Here is a 16,972-nt window from a genome sequence, read left to right as displayed (position 1 = left end):
GAGGCTTACTGTCCACAGTTTCTCTGGACTGTCCCTCAGGATCACAACGTTAGTCCAACATCGCCAAGCCTGCTAGCCACATTACCCGCTCAATATGCTAACGCCAAGTTAGCTAACCTTTAAAATAAACAGTAAAACAACACAAAACACTGCAACACTTACAGCTTCAGAGTTTGTAGTCGAGTCACGTACAGCCCATGGTGATTCGTCCTTGAACCGTTACAGAGCTTGTTACGGTTGTGGAACTTTTGAAGTACACATTTATTAATTTAACACAACCTGAAGTGTACAGTATGAACATTGCGGTTGTTGCGGTGCTTGCCATCATCCACAGTAGGCTTCAATTTTGCGGTCATTGCGACAGCCCTAAATAGAGCACCATAAAGTGGTTCCTCCTAGCTTCAGTTATGTGGAGGTATGACAGCTCCCTGTGTTTTATTTTGTTCCTCAGTATAAAATTATTGAATACATATGTTGATGTCCAGGATATGACTTTTGTCATCTTCTGCAGACTCACAGCAGTGGGATGTGTGTTTTCATACAGTATAATAGAATACACACATTCCTTGTACATTATGTTGTGTTTATCAGGCAGCAAGTCACCTTGGAACAAGACTTAAGACTCTACAATCATGCTTGCAGCTCTGTGAGGCTGTACATAGACATGACAGTGATTTGATAACATGCTGATATTTAGCTGGTATAATGTTTACCATGTTCACCATCAAAGATTAGCATGTGAGCAAGCTAACATTAGCACTAAACCCAAATTACAGCTGACGCTAATGAGAAATGTTACTTATGTCACATTATGACCAAAGTCATTTTGTGTGTTGGATGTTTCACTGGATATGTGAAAATTTGACCTGCTAGTGGCGCTACTTGAAAATTCAAGGAATCACCAAAATCTTTAGTCTTCATCCTCTCCAAGATGATGTCCTCAAATGTCGTGTTTTGTCCACAACCCAAAGATATTCACTTTACTGTTAGAGGATTAATGAAACCAGAAAGTATTTACGCTGGAATTACAGGAGTAAAAGCATTACTACTCCTACCGAATAACAAAATAAAGGAATAAATGAATGACTTCATGAATTAACAAATCAATGCAAAGCAGAATATAATGTTAAAGACAATTATTTGGCTTTTGAAAGCGTGGTCGTTTGAGAAACCAAACCATAAAAATTTTGGACAGCAGTCAGATAAGTTAGCACTACATATTATGACTGATGATTTATAAAAAGAAAAAAAGGATATGTATGTGTAAAATCCCGTACAGCAGAACACAGCTGTCCACTTTACTGACACACGCGTACACACGTACGCACCTCTCGGTAAATGTCGGACACACCAGGATTCATCTTCAATGCCTGTTAGAAGGCAGGGCTTTGTTCTACCCTGAACAAGTCAATGTCCTGAAACTGTGCCCAACTTTTCCTGGAAGCTAATATTTCTGTCTCTCTCCCCCGCTCTTTCACTATCTGTGGTGTGCGATTAAGGCAATTATGCTGCCTATTCACAACACCACAGCCCAGCACTAAAAAGCAAGGAAAATATAATTCATAGAGCAAAGCAAGCTAAATTTAGAGCGATAAAGAGAGATGACTGATGAAAAGCTTCCCGTGGTAGAAGGTGGCAAAAGTCGATTGGTCGATACAGCATTCAGACTGGACTGGAACCAAAGCATGTACATTACAGCATCATGGACTACTTTTATTGCACTACTCCGCTGGTTTTACCTACGTTAATTACTCGCTTTCTTCCAGTGGCTGATTAATTTGTACCCCTACGTTGGATGTTCCCGAGATTAGCTTCATTTTTGCACTGTGGAAGAAGAGAAATATTGAGCTGCACTGAGATGGACTGGCCTGACTTAGGTCCAGCTGATGGGGCCAAAAAATGAACTGGACAAATCTCTTTTTTTTATGTCTCAGTTTTTTTGGAACTGAGGCATGACATATATATATATTTTTTAAACAAAAAAAGAAGCAAAGCCGTTGTGCTCCTCTCTGCTTGCAATACGCAGTCCATCCACATTAGTTCTGATCACTGGCTGCCTCGAGGCTGCCTCTCTCCCTCCTTCCCTCTTTGTTTACCACGTAGAGGTTGATTTATGTCGGCTGCATTTGGAAGTTGGGTGGCGTGGGCGAGATACAGCAGCTGAAGGGGAAAGAGAGGGGAGACGAGCAGGAGGGAGGAGAAGAAGGGGAAGCGAAATGAGTAAGGCCAAATCAGAGAGAGAGAGAGAGAGAGAGAGAGAGATGAGCAGAGAGGAGGAAACAAGACTAAGGCTTGGATGAGAATAGCAAGTAAGGAAAGAGATTTCAGGCAGGAGGAGGAGAAAGGTTGTGCGAGGAGACAGGGAGAGGTGTTGGACTGGCCTCAGGTGTCTCACTCTGATTTGTATCTCTTATGATGCTTCTTCATGTCAGAACACAAGGTCTCACGCTGCAGTCCCTCTGGCTCCATCGCCGCTGTTCTACGTAGCTCCCTCTCATTATGTTTAACTTGCTACATTTTAGTCTTATCACAGACAGTCATGGTCAGGATAAGTTAGGTCAGAGCTTATTACAGTTCAGAAAACTTAAATGGTTCCTTTGGGAAAATAGGGCCGTTGCAGCTACAGTATTGTAAACTAAAGCAAATGAGGGTTAAGTTTACAGACACAGCTGACAATTCAATCAGTTGCATTGAGCAGAAAGTCATGAATGAGCAAAGCTGTCTTGTTCACTAAATGTTTAGAAGGGGCAGCAATAAAACAGTGTATTTATGAAACAGAGATGTGAGTTGAACCATGTGCCTTATTAAAAAAATAATTATAAAGATCAGTTTTTAAAAAATCTACATATGCAGATATGCAAGGCCGAGCACGAGAGAGTGACCAGGGTCAGACACAAGCAGGGATGGGGGTTAAAATGTACACTTTCCTAATTTATTTTCTTTCTTAATCCTTTCTTAATTTGTTTTGTGTCCCTGCGGACCGCCATAGGTGATGCACATGAGGCTGTGCCAGGGCAGTTTTTCCCAGTTTGTTGAGAACGAGGAGGAGGGACAACCAAGTAACTTGCCAAAAGCATGACAAAGTCCACTCAGCCGGCAGTTGAAGAAAATGTTGACTGGGGTTGCACGATATTGACAGAATGTGATATTGCGATATTGATCATGAATATTGCAATAACGATATTCATTTTGATATTCTTAAACATATGTAAAAACACAAGTTGATGGGCCCTGTGTGTGATATGTTCCCCTTTGATCTCTGCTGTTTTCGTTGTCTCGTTGAGCCTGATATCGTCATACTTTTTTGTCCTTTCATTCCTTTCACTCCTCTGAATCGCTTCGCTTTATTTAAATTTTTATTTCTCTCTCTCTCTTCACCCACAAGCTGTCGAAGTATGCGCACACATCATGTGGTATGCTCCATAGAATATGTTCATGCAGTGGACCTATCGCATACGCCTCTATGTGTTTCATGTGCAACTGGCCTATGAAACATGATGTTTATGTAGCGGTTTCAAGTGGGCTCTAAATTGGACACAACTAAGCCACACAGCCAATAGACGCATCGGTCCACAAAATAAATGGAATATTGCATCCTTTCCACAACATTTTTGATAAGATTTTGCGAAACATGATATTGCGTTAACAATGTTGTGTTAATATATTGTGCACCCCTAATGTTGACCTCACAAACCAATGCATCTTCAAAAATGTGAAAACAATCCTTTGTGCGCCAAAATGCAATATAAAATACAAATCTATTGCCACAGCAGCTCTGTGAGGCTCCTCTTTGGTGGTGCTTGGGGATAAATGCTAACACTTGCAACGACAATGCGAACATGCTGATGTGTGACAAGAATAATGTTTACTATGTGCACCATCTTAATTTAGCATGTTAGCATTCTTTAGCTCGTTAGGAATGTCATCAGTATGGGTGATATCTGGTCATATTAAAGAAAGTTTGACTTGATGTTGGATTACAAGTTAAGAGATCATTAAAATTATTAAAGTTCATCCTGAGTGGACCACGAATGTGTGTGCCGAATTCCATGGCAGTTCATTGAATAGTTATTAATACATTTCATTACTAAACCACAGATGTGAACCTCATGGCAGTGTGAGAAAAAAAGTCTTTAGAAAGAAAGAAAGTGCATTTCTTTATTTTTTAAGTGTCATGGCAATCCGTTGAGTCTTTTTATTTATTTATTTTTTTTAACTAAAAATGTCAACCTCATGGTGGGACTCAAAGTAAGGAAATCACCAAAGTCAGTACGATTCATCCTCTGGGGACCATTATTGTTTTTACAAAACTTCATGACAATCCATCCAACAGTTAAGCGACCAAAATGTGTCTTAAAATACAGAACTCCTGGGCACAATACCTTTTGAGATGCTCATAAATTATCCTGATGTGGTTATGTGTGGAGATAAACAGCTTTTAATGAGATTAAAAATGGTCTTTTCTCTCCCTTCCTTCCTGCAGCCGGTCAGTTGAGCCAGTCAGCTCACTTCTCCCTCCAGCTGCCCTACACTGTGCTGGGCCTCGGACGCAGCGCCAACTTCCTGGACCATCTTTTTGTTGGCATCCCCCGGCCGCTTGGAGAGACGGTGAGGAAATATGAGAGGGTTTTATTACTTTGACACTTCACAGCACTCCTGTAGGAATAGCCACAGGCTGTACAGTCTCTCAGAATATTTGAGGGAGATACAGTTATAGTGGTGTGTCTGAGAGCTATGGCAGAAAGGGAAATTGAAGTGGGTGTGCTGAACAACCACAGATTTAAAACCCCTTCAACCCTCTGGGTGCATATTGCATTAAAAGTCTCTTAGAACATGTATAAAACCACTCCTGTGCCTAATTAAGTCATTTCTGAGCACCCTAACCTGTCCTGAATATAACAGTGTTTGGCATGCGTGGCTGAGACATTTAATGTGTATGCATTTAAAAGGGGGTGAGAGACAGGCAAAAATAGCCTCAGGATCAGGATGTTAAGAACCAGAAAACTTTCCAAGAAAAATATCAAATGATGGACTAATTCATGGTAAGTGCAATTGAAGCACTTCTAAAGTTATAAGCAGAGAGCAAAATGGTTGTTTTTTTTTACCTACTGCTTAGGCTTGACTTTGTAATGGGCTGGATGTGACGCATTTATTCTGAGGATTATGAGACTTGTTTGAAGGGTGTATTTCCTCACGTTTTTTCTTATCAAATTAGAAATGGTGAACAAAAACAGAAGCGTCTCACTTAAAAATACATTTAATTCTTTGTTTGGGTGTTTTTTCATTCTTATTTTCATATGTAACAAAATATGTGATAACTAGTGTTTATATCAGTTGTCAAATAACTTGGTCTTCAAAGTGGTTGCAAATGAGGGAAGCCCATAACAAGAGTATATCTGTAGTTCTTTTCTTTTTACTTACTTGTGAAATGATTGATCCAGATGTGTTAGCTTAACACAAAAAACAATTAAGACTTACACAATGCTAATCAGTTCTTCATTCTCTCCAATTTTCTATTGGAAGTCTTTGGTTTGCTTTTGTATTTATGGATCCTGTTAATTCTCTTAAACACGGGCAGGTGGGCATTTGTTTTTGTTGCAGGATTTTCAGTTTCACTTACTTGAATTCTCACTATAAGACTAAATCCTGCTCAGTGAAGATAAGTCTTTCCTCAGGAGTTCTAAACAATGTTTTGATAGCAGTCACTTTTGAAGAAGCATATTTTGCAGTGCTCATTAGAAACAGTCCAATTGTGGCAGGATAAATATGGCATACTGAGGCGAGATTGAACAGTAAAATCCTTTTTCTTTCTTGCCCATCTAGTGATTAAAGAGAGGGAGAGACATTGGGAGTTGAAATATCTAATATACAGTATTTTATGACAGATAGAGTCCACGTATCACGTATAATGCATGGAATGATTGATTCCATCGCCTATGGGATTGATAAAGGTACAGCGAGCTCCCCACTGGAACAGAAATATCAAACCTTTGCTTTACTTTGAGCTTCAAACTCATTTTTGTTAAACAAACCGTGAGAGTAGAGGACGTGTGCATGCCTCTCTGGATGCAGCCCATGTGCGCCTCCTGTCATTCTACAAGCTAGCGTAACATTAATATAGTAAATAATTGATTGGGTTTATGTTTGCAATGTATTCGTCAGCCACATTTCTACACTACATATCTGCAAAATGTCAGCACTCCTCAGTTCAGCTCTCTCGCTGTCTCTGTTTTCACTCTCTCGCTCTCTCTCACTTGTCGCACTGAATATTAGGCACGACAGGGTCTTTTTTTTCCCCCACGTCCCGTGTGGTACTGAGATCTTTGTCAAGCAGCTGATTAGAATTGTAGATGGTTCGGTCCGCGACTCAGAAGCTGTAGTGCACCGAGAACACACATCTCAAACAAGCTGCTTTGTTGTCCCCTTTTCCGCACTCTCCTTTTCCTATGCAAAGAAATGTTATCTTTTTTTTTTTTTTTTTTTCATTTTTCCTCCTCCTCGCCCATTCCGTCTACAAAGTGAATTAATGAATGCCTAAAGATGCAGCCCATTATGCAGAGTATTTTTTGTACCCAGAGGGACTAGGGAGTGAAGTAACTACCTGTAATGAGGAGGAGAAGCTTTAGAAAGAGGAGAGGGTTTAGAAATCCTGACCTGTACACCACCCTGCTTAGTCTGCAGGTTTGGATCATTCTGTTGGTCAACAGTCTTTATCTATCCCTCTCTCATTTGTGTTTTCTTTCTCTCTCAGTCTTTATATCTGGTCTGCCTTCCATTTCCACTGCTATGCCCTTTACAATTTTCTCTTCCACAATGATAGCTTCTCCCCGCTGTTTCACAGAAGGAGAGGTTTTGTAAAATCTACTTGGATATCTTCCATCTTCTGTCCAATCATTCCCCTCTCTTATTCACCACCTCCCTGCCTTTCTTTTTGAGTCTCTCTCCTCCTGTTCACTTATCTTCCACCCAGGGGATTCCCTTTGCTGCTCAAAGTGGTTTGCTTCACTAATCAATCCCGTACTTGTCACTCTCTCGGTCTCCCTCACCCGCCATCTCTGTATCTGTGTCCCTCGCTCTCTCGAAGTGTGCCAGTTTCCCTGGCTTTGAACCAGAGTGTCTCTCTTTCTCTATGAAGACTTGGGAACACTTTTCTTTTCCAAACAGCCAGATCAGATCTGCTCCCAGGCAGCAGTAGTAGTGGAGGCTGACTCGTCTCCAGCTCTGCTCCCCTGCCGGTTGCCGCACCGACGGCGGCGCTTTCCAAGAGCTAAGCGACAATGGCTGGCGGCGAGAATGTGCTCGTTATGTAAAAAGCAATGCCGTTGTCGCGCGTTTACACAAAATAGCTGCAAGATGTGTTTCCTCTCAATTTATGAGGAACAATTAAAGAACTGGAAATGTTAATTCCTCACAGCTACACGCATGGCTAAAGCTTTTAAATCATAAATATGATGCCCCCTCCCCTATTTATATCTCTGAACTCTCTATCCCCAGTGAGCCTGAGCAGAACCTTGGGTCCCTGAGCAGGGGCTAAATCAAGACACAATGCAAAATTGGGAAAAGTAGGAATAAGAAAGCCAACAGAAACTGATGATGATGCTGGGCTCCTCCAGAAATCACTGCACTGTTGTATGCAGATGCTGGATGTTTCAGTTTTATGCCAGATGCCAGTGGGTGTTGGGCCTTAAGGCAGCAAACTACTAAAAATGAAACTTGAACCTGTGAAGTCAAACTCCTGTCAAACACAGTGCTGCGAGCAAAGTTTTTTTTAAAATCACTACAATTTGAGTTCTGATAGTTTAACTATGTGTGTTAATAGTCACTGTCTTCCCAGTTTAATACCCATTTGCCCAAATCGTCTGAAAGAGGAATTAACAAAGGATATAAACCTGAAACATGCATGCCAAATGATGTGCGAAAACCATAATTATTTATGTGACAGGGTTGACTAGGTGCAGGCAAATGTGTTGGTGAAGGGTGAACCCTCGAGCTCTGACGTCCCAGTGATGTCTCAGTCTGAATTAAAGAATACTTCAACTGTCTTTGAAGACTTCACGCAACTCTCGGGTGCAGCAGATTCTTGATGTGACTTTGGGTTTGTACCTTCTTTAAAAAGCCCTCTTTCAGCTGCATGGTCCTGCCTGCAATCTCACATAACTGATTTCAGTCACTCTGGCTAATTAGACCTATAATCAGGCGGAAGTTTGGCACTACATGTGTGCAGTGCTTTTATCCAAAGCTCAAACTGCTTCTCTTGTGTAATCCACTGTCGTCACTGAGGGTTTATTTTTTTATTAGTGCAAGACCGTAATCGACAGTTAGTGAGTTGGTGTGTAGGTAGGTGTGTACAACCCTATTGCATGAGATTGTGTTGTAGAGCGTACTGTTCTTTCATCTTAATTTTTTACATTTATCTTCACTTGGCCCTACCCGCTGTGATCTGGCCACAGAATCACTTGTCTTTCACTTCTTATAACCTGTTTCTGCAGATGTGATTTCTGTGTCATGAATTCTTTAAAGCGGACTTCAGTGCAGCTACGAAGAGTTAAATACAGAATGAGAAAAGACTGTATATTTTACAGAGACTGAGATTATTACTTGTTCTGCGGATGGCTGAACTCTCACACACCGCCGCAGAAATACTAATAACACATACAAATATACACACCCACATGCACACAGACATAAATAGGCTAGGAAATCTGTGTTACTCCCCACAGTGAGAGTAATTTATTTCAAGTACCAGTTTGTCTGTGTCTTAAATGCCCAGCTTAAAATAGCCACTCCACAGTAGCTAAGGAAAACCATGGGACCCTGTTATTCTGCCCCAGAGGACTTAACATACATAGTGTGTCTGTGTGTCATTATAGAAAGCCGCATGTGCTGCATAGATCGTCACCATAATGTATTACCATGTATGTGCATACCCACTTTATGCGTTTTCTGTGTCTTTCCAGGACGTGAGGAAGCAGGAGTGGACTGCCATCATTCCCAACTCTCAGCTCATTGTCATCCCCTACCCCCACAACAAACCCAGCAGGTGCATAAACCCCCGTACAATACTTGCCATTTCCTTTGTTGACATAATAGTAATGTGTGGGGAGACCCGTTGACTTTTGTTGTTATGGATACCATTCAACACTTCAACCACCTCTTCTGATGCCACTTAACATATCAAGTCAGTGTTACCTCAGCTTTATACAGGTTGTGTATCTGGGGTGTGTCTTTACAAAAACGATGCCCAGATGTGAGTTTGCAAACTCTCTGTTTTCACACACACACTCACACTCACAAGGCAGCATGTGTTCTCATGTTTGATGACGTTGTTCATGTAGCTCAAACCCCAGGAGGAGCTCCAGATGGCTGTTCAACACACACACGCGCACACACACACACACACACACTCATCCATATAGCTACATAACACTTGTGTACTTGCCAGGCTTCCTAGACATGCCAGCACAGACACACACCTACATACGCACCATTAGTGAAATGAGATCCAACAACAACAAAAAAAAAAACCAGGTGCCTTGGCATTCTTCTCACATACAGTCTAAACTTGTGAGATGATACATTAAATAGATCAAAGTGTTCTTGGAAACCAGAAACCGAGCAGTGCTTCTTCTGAAAGAGATGTTCATTTATTTATTTTCACTTAATTAGGACACAATCTCTGCTGAAGTGTACCATTTGGTAATTACATTGTTTTTCTGTCAAATAAAACTACGATGAAACATAAAACAGCCAACTCTCTTTTTTCATACACACTGTCTCTCTCTCTCTTTAGTTGGAGCGCCAAGTTGTACCTGACTCCTAGCAACAGCGTGTTGCTGACGGCCATCGCTCTGATCGGAGTGTGCGTCTTCATCCTCGTCATTATTGGTATACTCCACTGGCAAGAGAAGGTCAGGACACGTTAACGTTGGCCTCTTCCTTGTGATTTATTTCTATAGAGTGCGTGTGTGCGTGCGTGTGTGCGTGCGTGTGTGCGTGCGTGCATGTAAGAGAGAGAGCAGATTTGTCACAACCACCAGCAGATGGGTCTCCATGTCCCTGTCCTGTAGTCCTCTAGCCTCCCACTGACACTCTCTCTCTCTCTCTCTCTCTCTCTCTCTCTCTCTCTCTCTCTCTCTCTCTCTCTCTCTCTCTCTCTCTCTCTCTCTCTCTCTCTCTCTCTCTCTCTCTCTCTCTCTCTCTCTTTGTGCCTCTGTCCGTCTTTCTCACAGGTTCCTCTGGACTCAATATCCAACAAAACAGGCCACCTCTGAAACCACTAACAAGATACAAACAAGAGACTGGGCAAACTTAATGAACCTGTTAGTACGAGAGAGGGAGTGAGGGCAAAAAGGAAGGATGGGACTGAGCAGGATGAGAAACAGTTGACCAAAGTGTCCTTGCTCTCTCTTATCAACATACAAAGTCGAGTCATAAATGTCTTCCTCTGACCTACAGATCTGCTCTATCACAGTATTTCAATCCACCTCAGCTCCTCACGTAGTATTTTAACCGGTACCTACAGACCAGTACCTGTCCCCAACATGTTTCTACTGTCTTGTCTTTTTAACAGCCAAAGACGGTGCTTCATCCTCACTTTGCCTCTCAGGCTGCCATTGCCTAATAAGGTTTGTCACCTTCAATCACATTAATTCACAAACTGAGTGATGGTGAATGGAACATGATTAAACTACTAAATGAAATCAGAATTTAATTGTATGGAAAATGAAGAGTACTAGTTTAAGAACACTTTGTTATTAAGCTATGATTTCTTAGACTGATAGAATATAAATTGTTTAAGTAGTTATAGGTGACTGGTTCTGTTTTCTTCTGTTCAGCTAGGATCCTCAGCTCTTTTCTGAAGTCAGAGAGGTTAAAGTTGCAGGCTGGACTTTTGAAATGAGTTTGGCAGCCAACACTGGTGAGATGATAGTACAGGTGCTTTCTAGTATTTACATTGTCTGTGAGATGTAACTACTCCGGTTAGACTCATTCTTTTACAGGTACAGAACAGCTGCCAGAGTGTTTCGTATCAGCCTCACCCCTGCAGCAGGAGGCTAGTCCGACTATGTTTTGAACGGATAGTGGCGCTGCGGGGCGGGTGGCGGAGTGGTGGGGGAAGGGGATCACGGTAGTAATCTTTACTCATTACCATTGACAGCAACGGTGCACTGCACGATTGCTCTAAAAGTTGCTCTGTGTATCATCAGCTTTAGAATATCAGCTGTATCTTTTCAAATGCTGACAGCATGGCATATATTTAACAAATAATGACACACTGATTGGTGATTTGTTTGATACGAATGACCATGGCATCTCATTTGTTATGAAATTGGGGAAATACAGAATTAAAGAGTAAAAGATGACTGACTGTTGCACAGGAGCCAAGCAACAAGTTAGAGAAGTAAAGTAAGCAGTCTGTCAAAATCTTATGAGTACACTCCTCTCCTGAGGTACAACTGATTTTAACAGGTACAATATTAAAACTGCAGTTGTCTGTATTGTATGGCAACACACTCCATTCTTAGTAAATGTCAGATTTTTTTCTTGAATAGACATATAATACTATATATATATAGTCATATAATGACATATATGCACATATAAGACATGTCTACCACTTAGTGTTGGAGTGTTTTTTCTCAAATTATGAAAAACATAATTTATTTATAATTAATTTTGTATTAATTTCAAAAGTGGCTGATAAAATTTTCAAAATGACAGCTCACAAGAAAACATTAAGAGCTTTCCCAGCCACAAATAAATTAAAGCTACCAAGTGTTCCCTCAAACAGAGTGGTGAAATAAGTCACCAAAACCTAGGAGTTGAAGCTCTCCAAGAGTCAGCAGAGCCAGCCCTGCAAGATGCTGTCGCTGGTTTCATATTCATTCATATACATATATGTATATAACAGTGTTCCATTTTCTTCCATTTCTGGAAGTATATGACATTAAAACATAATCTTCTGTATAGATTCTGAGGTGGAACTACAACAGGGGTTGGAAAAAACTCACTTCAGTGAGCCATCATGAGGATTCAATATGTCAGATAAGACCGTAAGATGGCTAACAGCCTGTTGTCTCATCCCAGAGACATTAATTCCATCAATGTAACTTGAAAATGATTTGCATTAAATGGCTAAATAATCAATGGGACTGAACTTATTGCCACATTAACTCACCTGAATTGTCTGTAGAGGATTCAAATCCATAGACATGAGCAAAGCTAAGACCCATCTATAATAGCAGTTTTATACAATATTTAGCCTCCAGGTCATGGGTTTCCTGGGGCATGTTCTCTGCTCCTTCCCCCAAGAATGCAGGAGAATATGGATGAGACAGAAAATCTCCTTAATTAGAGCTTAAGGGAATATTCATTACTGTTGGCTGTAGGTGATCTTCAGAATCCTCACAAACAAAATGATTTCTAAAGACTTCCAGGTTCCTAGTGAAATAACATGGTTTTTTTGCCAAACTCTTAGTCTGACTCACAACTGAGGGTTTGATTCTGATCCTCTCTCTCCAGCTCTGCTACACATCACTGCTTAAATACCTGCCTGCTTTCCCTGAAATGCAATCTGTAAGCTGTAACCGTGAAGCAGTTGTGTGCATAGTGGTTTAGATCGTCAGCTTTACATCACTTATAGAGCTTGTTCTCTGCTCAAGCTGCTCTATGTGTCAAATTGTTTGTCATTGTCAAATAGGAGAATAATCTCTAGTGGAAATATGTTAAGTTCTAACAATTCCAAAATGACAGATTCATGGAAATGTATCTCCTTGTAGCTTTTTTCTTTAACAAAGATAATATTATGTTATCAAATATGACTTAAATGCTCTAGGTGTCACTGAATAGAAATCAGAGTCAGTGAGAATGTCAGGATAACATATATTCTTTTTGCATGGTGGAGTTTTGATTTCACAGGAATCAAGCTTATCTCAGCTCTTCTTAATTCCTTCTCTCTGCTTCCCTGTCTCAATTGCATCATCCCTCCTTATCCTCAGTTCACGTCTGCAGTTCATGTATTTCACATATTTTCCCCCATTCTTCTCTGTCTGTCACTTCCCACAGCATTAGGTAGGCTCCTGCCACATGTACATTTTAAACACATTATTTCAATGATAAAAATACTACACTGACATTTCCATGTCATCAAACAGCCATTTGCAGCAAGCTACATTATTTAAAAAAAATAAAAAATTGAATTCCTTTCATCATAATGGTTAAAAACCAGATGTCAGATATGTGAAGAGTGTGGGGGTTGCATCAGATTTTTTGGCAATGCCTAATATGCAACCATTTTATAAATACTTTTCCAAGAGTGCAGACACAACATAAAATACTCTCTAATGCAACCTTTAAATCCAGACATAAAATATATTTATCTTATTCTTATAAGACAAGCTCTCATCAGCCCAACAGGCTTATTCCAGAGACATTTTGATGCTTTGATTTTATTTCTCCTGTATCTGTGATTGTGTTGAACGTGTGAGATATTTGATGCTGCTGCAGTCCTAAAAGCTATTAGACCTTTTCCAGAATGAGTGTGTATGTTAATAAAAGTGTTTGGTGAATACATGCAAAGCACTTCCCTTATCATTACACAACAGTCTTCCTATAGACTAAATTCCTTTGTGATCAATTCAAATCCATGAACTAGTGTTAGGAGAATCATCACAGGAAACCAACTGGTTTTCACAAAAACAGCCAAACTAAAACAGGACCCAGAGAGAAAGTCTGTGCAATTACATCACCCTCCCATTGATTTCCACTGCCGGAACAACCAGTCAAACCAGCAGAGCCCTAAGCTTTCTTTCTGACTGGAATGCATTAGAAGTAGCTTTCATGATGGCTGGTGGAAAACCACACCTAGAAAGAAGAGAACAACAAGATGAGAGGTAACATTTTCTGTAGTGAGGGTGGGAGGAAGAAGAAAGTTTTACAGGTAGAGAGTGATTGTGTAAACCTCAGGCCTCCATCTTTGTGTCTCCATGGTGTGTGATCACCTTAGGAAAGTGTGAATAGAAATGTGAAGAGTTTGACTGAATAGAGAGCAAAACTTGGTGTGTGTGTGTGTGTTCTTTGAACAACTGAAAAAATCAGGCTCATGTCAAGTCATCAACAATCAATTTAAGTTCATGTATCGTTATCCATGAAGAACATTTTCCTTACGGCCAATGTCAGGCTAAGATCAGATCATTCAAATACTCAGCCTGAAGTGGCTTCGTAAGACTGGATCCAGAGGAGACCAGGCAGATACACAATGTGTCACAAACAGCCAATTAAACTGTTTCTAAAAGTAGCAATGTTATCGCTTCCTTCAAGATGGGGGGAAAAAGCCTGATCGCACCAGCTTTCTATTCCAATTTAAAATCTTTTCCTAGAAGTAATTTTTAATGATTTCATCATCAGAATATGGAAGACAATATTTAAGTCAAATTAAAGAGATTCATTCTGCAGTGCACTATTATTTATAAACATGTCCCCTAACCTAAACGACAAAAACGTTGTCTGTCAGTGCCTCCAAAAACAAAAAATGTCTGTTTTTCTTAATGAAATATGTGACCATTGGAAAGTACCACTCCAGCAACAGGCAGACCCCGATATTAACTAAGTTACGTCAATCATGTGATGTAAGTCACATGGCTTTAAACAGATTGTTAACATTAAAACATAAAATCTTTTAATGTTAAAATGGTCACATATTGGTTAGGTTTAGGCAACAAAACTACTTAACTACTTAAAAAATCACGTGACTTAACTCTTAACTCAAGTGACCTCACTAACGCTATTTTCCTTAAAACTCCAAATAACTCATCAATGACTTGGTTCCACATGGAACTCTCAACACTGGTCTCCTGTGTGAAAGTTCTGGGTTTGACTCATCCATCCAACCCATCCACCTCCTTACACAGACTTTCTCACTCTTCTTGCTACATCACCCGTCGTCCTCCTTTGCCACTGTCATACGGCCACTAGAGGTTGCGACCACAACCGTAAATGTAAATATGGGTTGTAATAAGCAACTTGAACAACCGACATACGGCTCATTGCTTAGCCGTCTGGCAGTGAAAGCCCAAAAGCCCAAAAATGTAGACGCAGATGTAACTGAATGTGTTAAGAATAAAAATAATGCAAGTTGCTTTCTTTATGGTTTAAAATTTCTCAATAAAGAGTAATAATTGTCCTCATATCCTGTTCAAGTGTCATGTCAACAGTTTTACTGATGTTACTCAGTCATGTAGCAGGTTATGAGGCTGTACACTTCGCACATTAATACACGAAGTAACATCCTCTGTATTTTCTAATGACGTTTACGTGGTTGAAGAAATTCACAATGCTGAAACTATAGGAAAATGTTTTTTGCAAAGTATGTCACTGAAATGTTTTTTCAATCATTAGTTCAGCATCTCTCCAGTTTACATTTTCCTCTAGTGGTTTCTTTGAAGGGATTTCATTAAACACCTCATTGTACATATTCTCACAACAGCAGCTCTTATTATCTCTTAGAAAACAAACACAAAGGAACTACCGTGTTTCACAGAAATAATATGACTAGGCGCAGGCGTTTGACTCAGAGTCATATAACTGAGTCAAAGTTCAATCTTTAGAGTAAAATTAGATTGTATTCATCCAGCAGGTTTAAGGTCTCACTGCCCCCCACAGAAACATACAGTCAGTGTATGTAATCAGTGTTTTGTAGTTCCACGCAGCATTATGACATTATTCTGTACTTTTCATGTTGGTCTGAAAATCAGTTTCTCCTTTAGATTTCCAGGACAGAGCGCCCACTGCGATGATGGTTTGTGTATGACTGCGAGAAAGAAGAAATAACTACAGCAGGCTGTTGCTTGATTGTTTCTTTTCACGTCTGGCAGTGTGAATGTTTTCACTGTTCAGATGATGACTTGACATCCAAAACAGTCACTACTAACATCAGTACAGGAACAGTGGGTGCAGCATTTCTAAACATTGTTTTTCTTCATATCCTATTATTCATTGACCTTTTCTGTTGTTTTTGTGTTTCTGTCATACAGTATTGCTGCTGTGTATATTTATGTACGCTGTGGGTCTAATTGATGTGCGGCCTCTAACAATGTAGCATGCTTTTTTACCAATAAAGATAGTAAAAGTTCCATCTTTTTCCTCTTTGAAAATACTGAGGCACACTGACAACATTTCTCTATCTTTTGTTTGGATAGTTTTCAGAATTGCAGTATGAGCGCCACCACCTTATGGGTTCATCTGTGACGTTAATAACTTACCACACTTTTTTCCTTTTTATGACAAAGTAAATCACTGTGAAAGGAATACTCTCATTCAACAAGGGCAGAGGACACAAGGGCAAGGGAGTCAGCATTCACCACCAGCACAAACAGAAGATATACAGTGAGGAAAATAAGTATTTGAACACCCTGCTATTGTGCAAGTTCTCACACTTAGAAATCATGGAGGGGTCTGAAATTGTCATCGTAGGTGCATGTCCACTGTGAGAGACATAATCTAAAAAAAAAATCCAGAAATCACAATGTATGATTTTTTAACTATTTATTTGTATGATACAGCTGCAAATAAGTATTTGAACACCTGAGAAAATCAATGTTAATATTTGGTACAGTAGCCTTTGTTTGCAATTACAGAGGTCAAACGTTTCCTGTAGTTTTTCACCAGGTTTGCACACACTGCAGGAGGGATTTTGGCCCACTCCTCCACACAGATCTTCTCTAGATCAGTCAGGTTTCTGGGCTGTCGCTGAGAAACACGGAGTTTGAGCTCCCTCCAAAGATTCTCTATTGGGTTTAGGTCTGGAGACTGGCTAGGCCACGCCAGAACCTTGATATTCTTCTTACAGAGCCACTCCTTGGTTATCCTGGCTGTGTGCTTCGGGTCATTGTCATGTTGGAAGACCCAGCCTCGACCCATCTTCAATGCTCTAACTGAGGGAAGGAGGTTGTTCCCCAAAATCTCGCAATACATG

The 16,972-nt window shown here is 40.3% G+C and overlaps 1 protein-coding gene across 1 annotated transcript in view; it reads left to right on the top strand.

The window, feature by feature from the left end:
• itfg1 (integrin alpha FG-GAP repeat containing 1) overlaps positions 1-16,972 on the top strand; it is a 171,127-nt gene that overhangs the window by 143,054 nt on the left and 11,101 nt on the right. The window contains exons 15-17 of the mRNA XM_046032525.1: positions 4,484-4,608; positions 8,958-9,040; positions 9,791-9,908. Coding sequence (XP_045888481.1) covers positions 4,484-4,608; positions 8,958-9,040; positions 9,791-9,908 — 326 coding nt within the window. The remainder of the gene's footprint in view (positions 1-4,483; positions 4,609-8,957; positions 9,041-9,790; positions 9,909-16,972) is intronic.

The sequence above is a fragment of the Micropterus dolomieu genome, linkage group LG20 (genome assembly GCF_021292245.1).
Source record: "Micropterus dolomieu isolate WLL.071019.BEF.003 ecotype Adirondacks linkage group LG20, ASM2129224v1, whole genome shotgun sequence".
Lineage (NCBI taxonomy): Eukaryota > Metazoa > Chordata > Actinopteri > Centrarchiformes > Centrarchidae > Micropterus > Micropterus dolomieu.
This window is presented reverse-complemented; position numbering and strand designations above follow the sequence as displayed.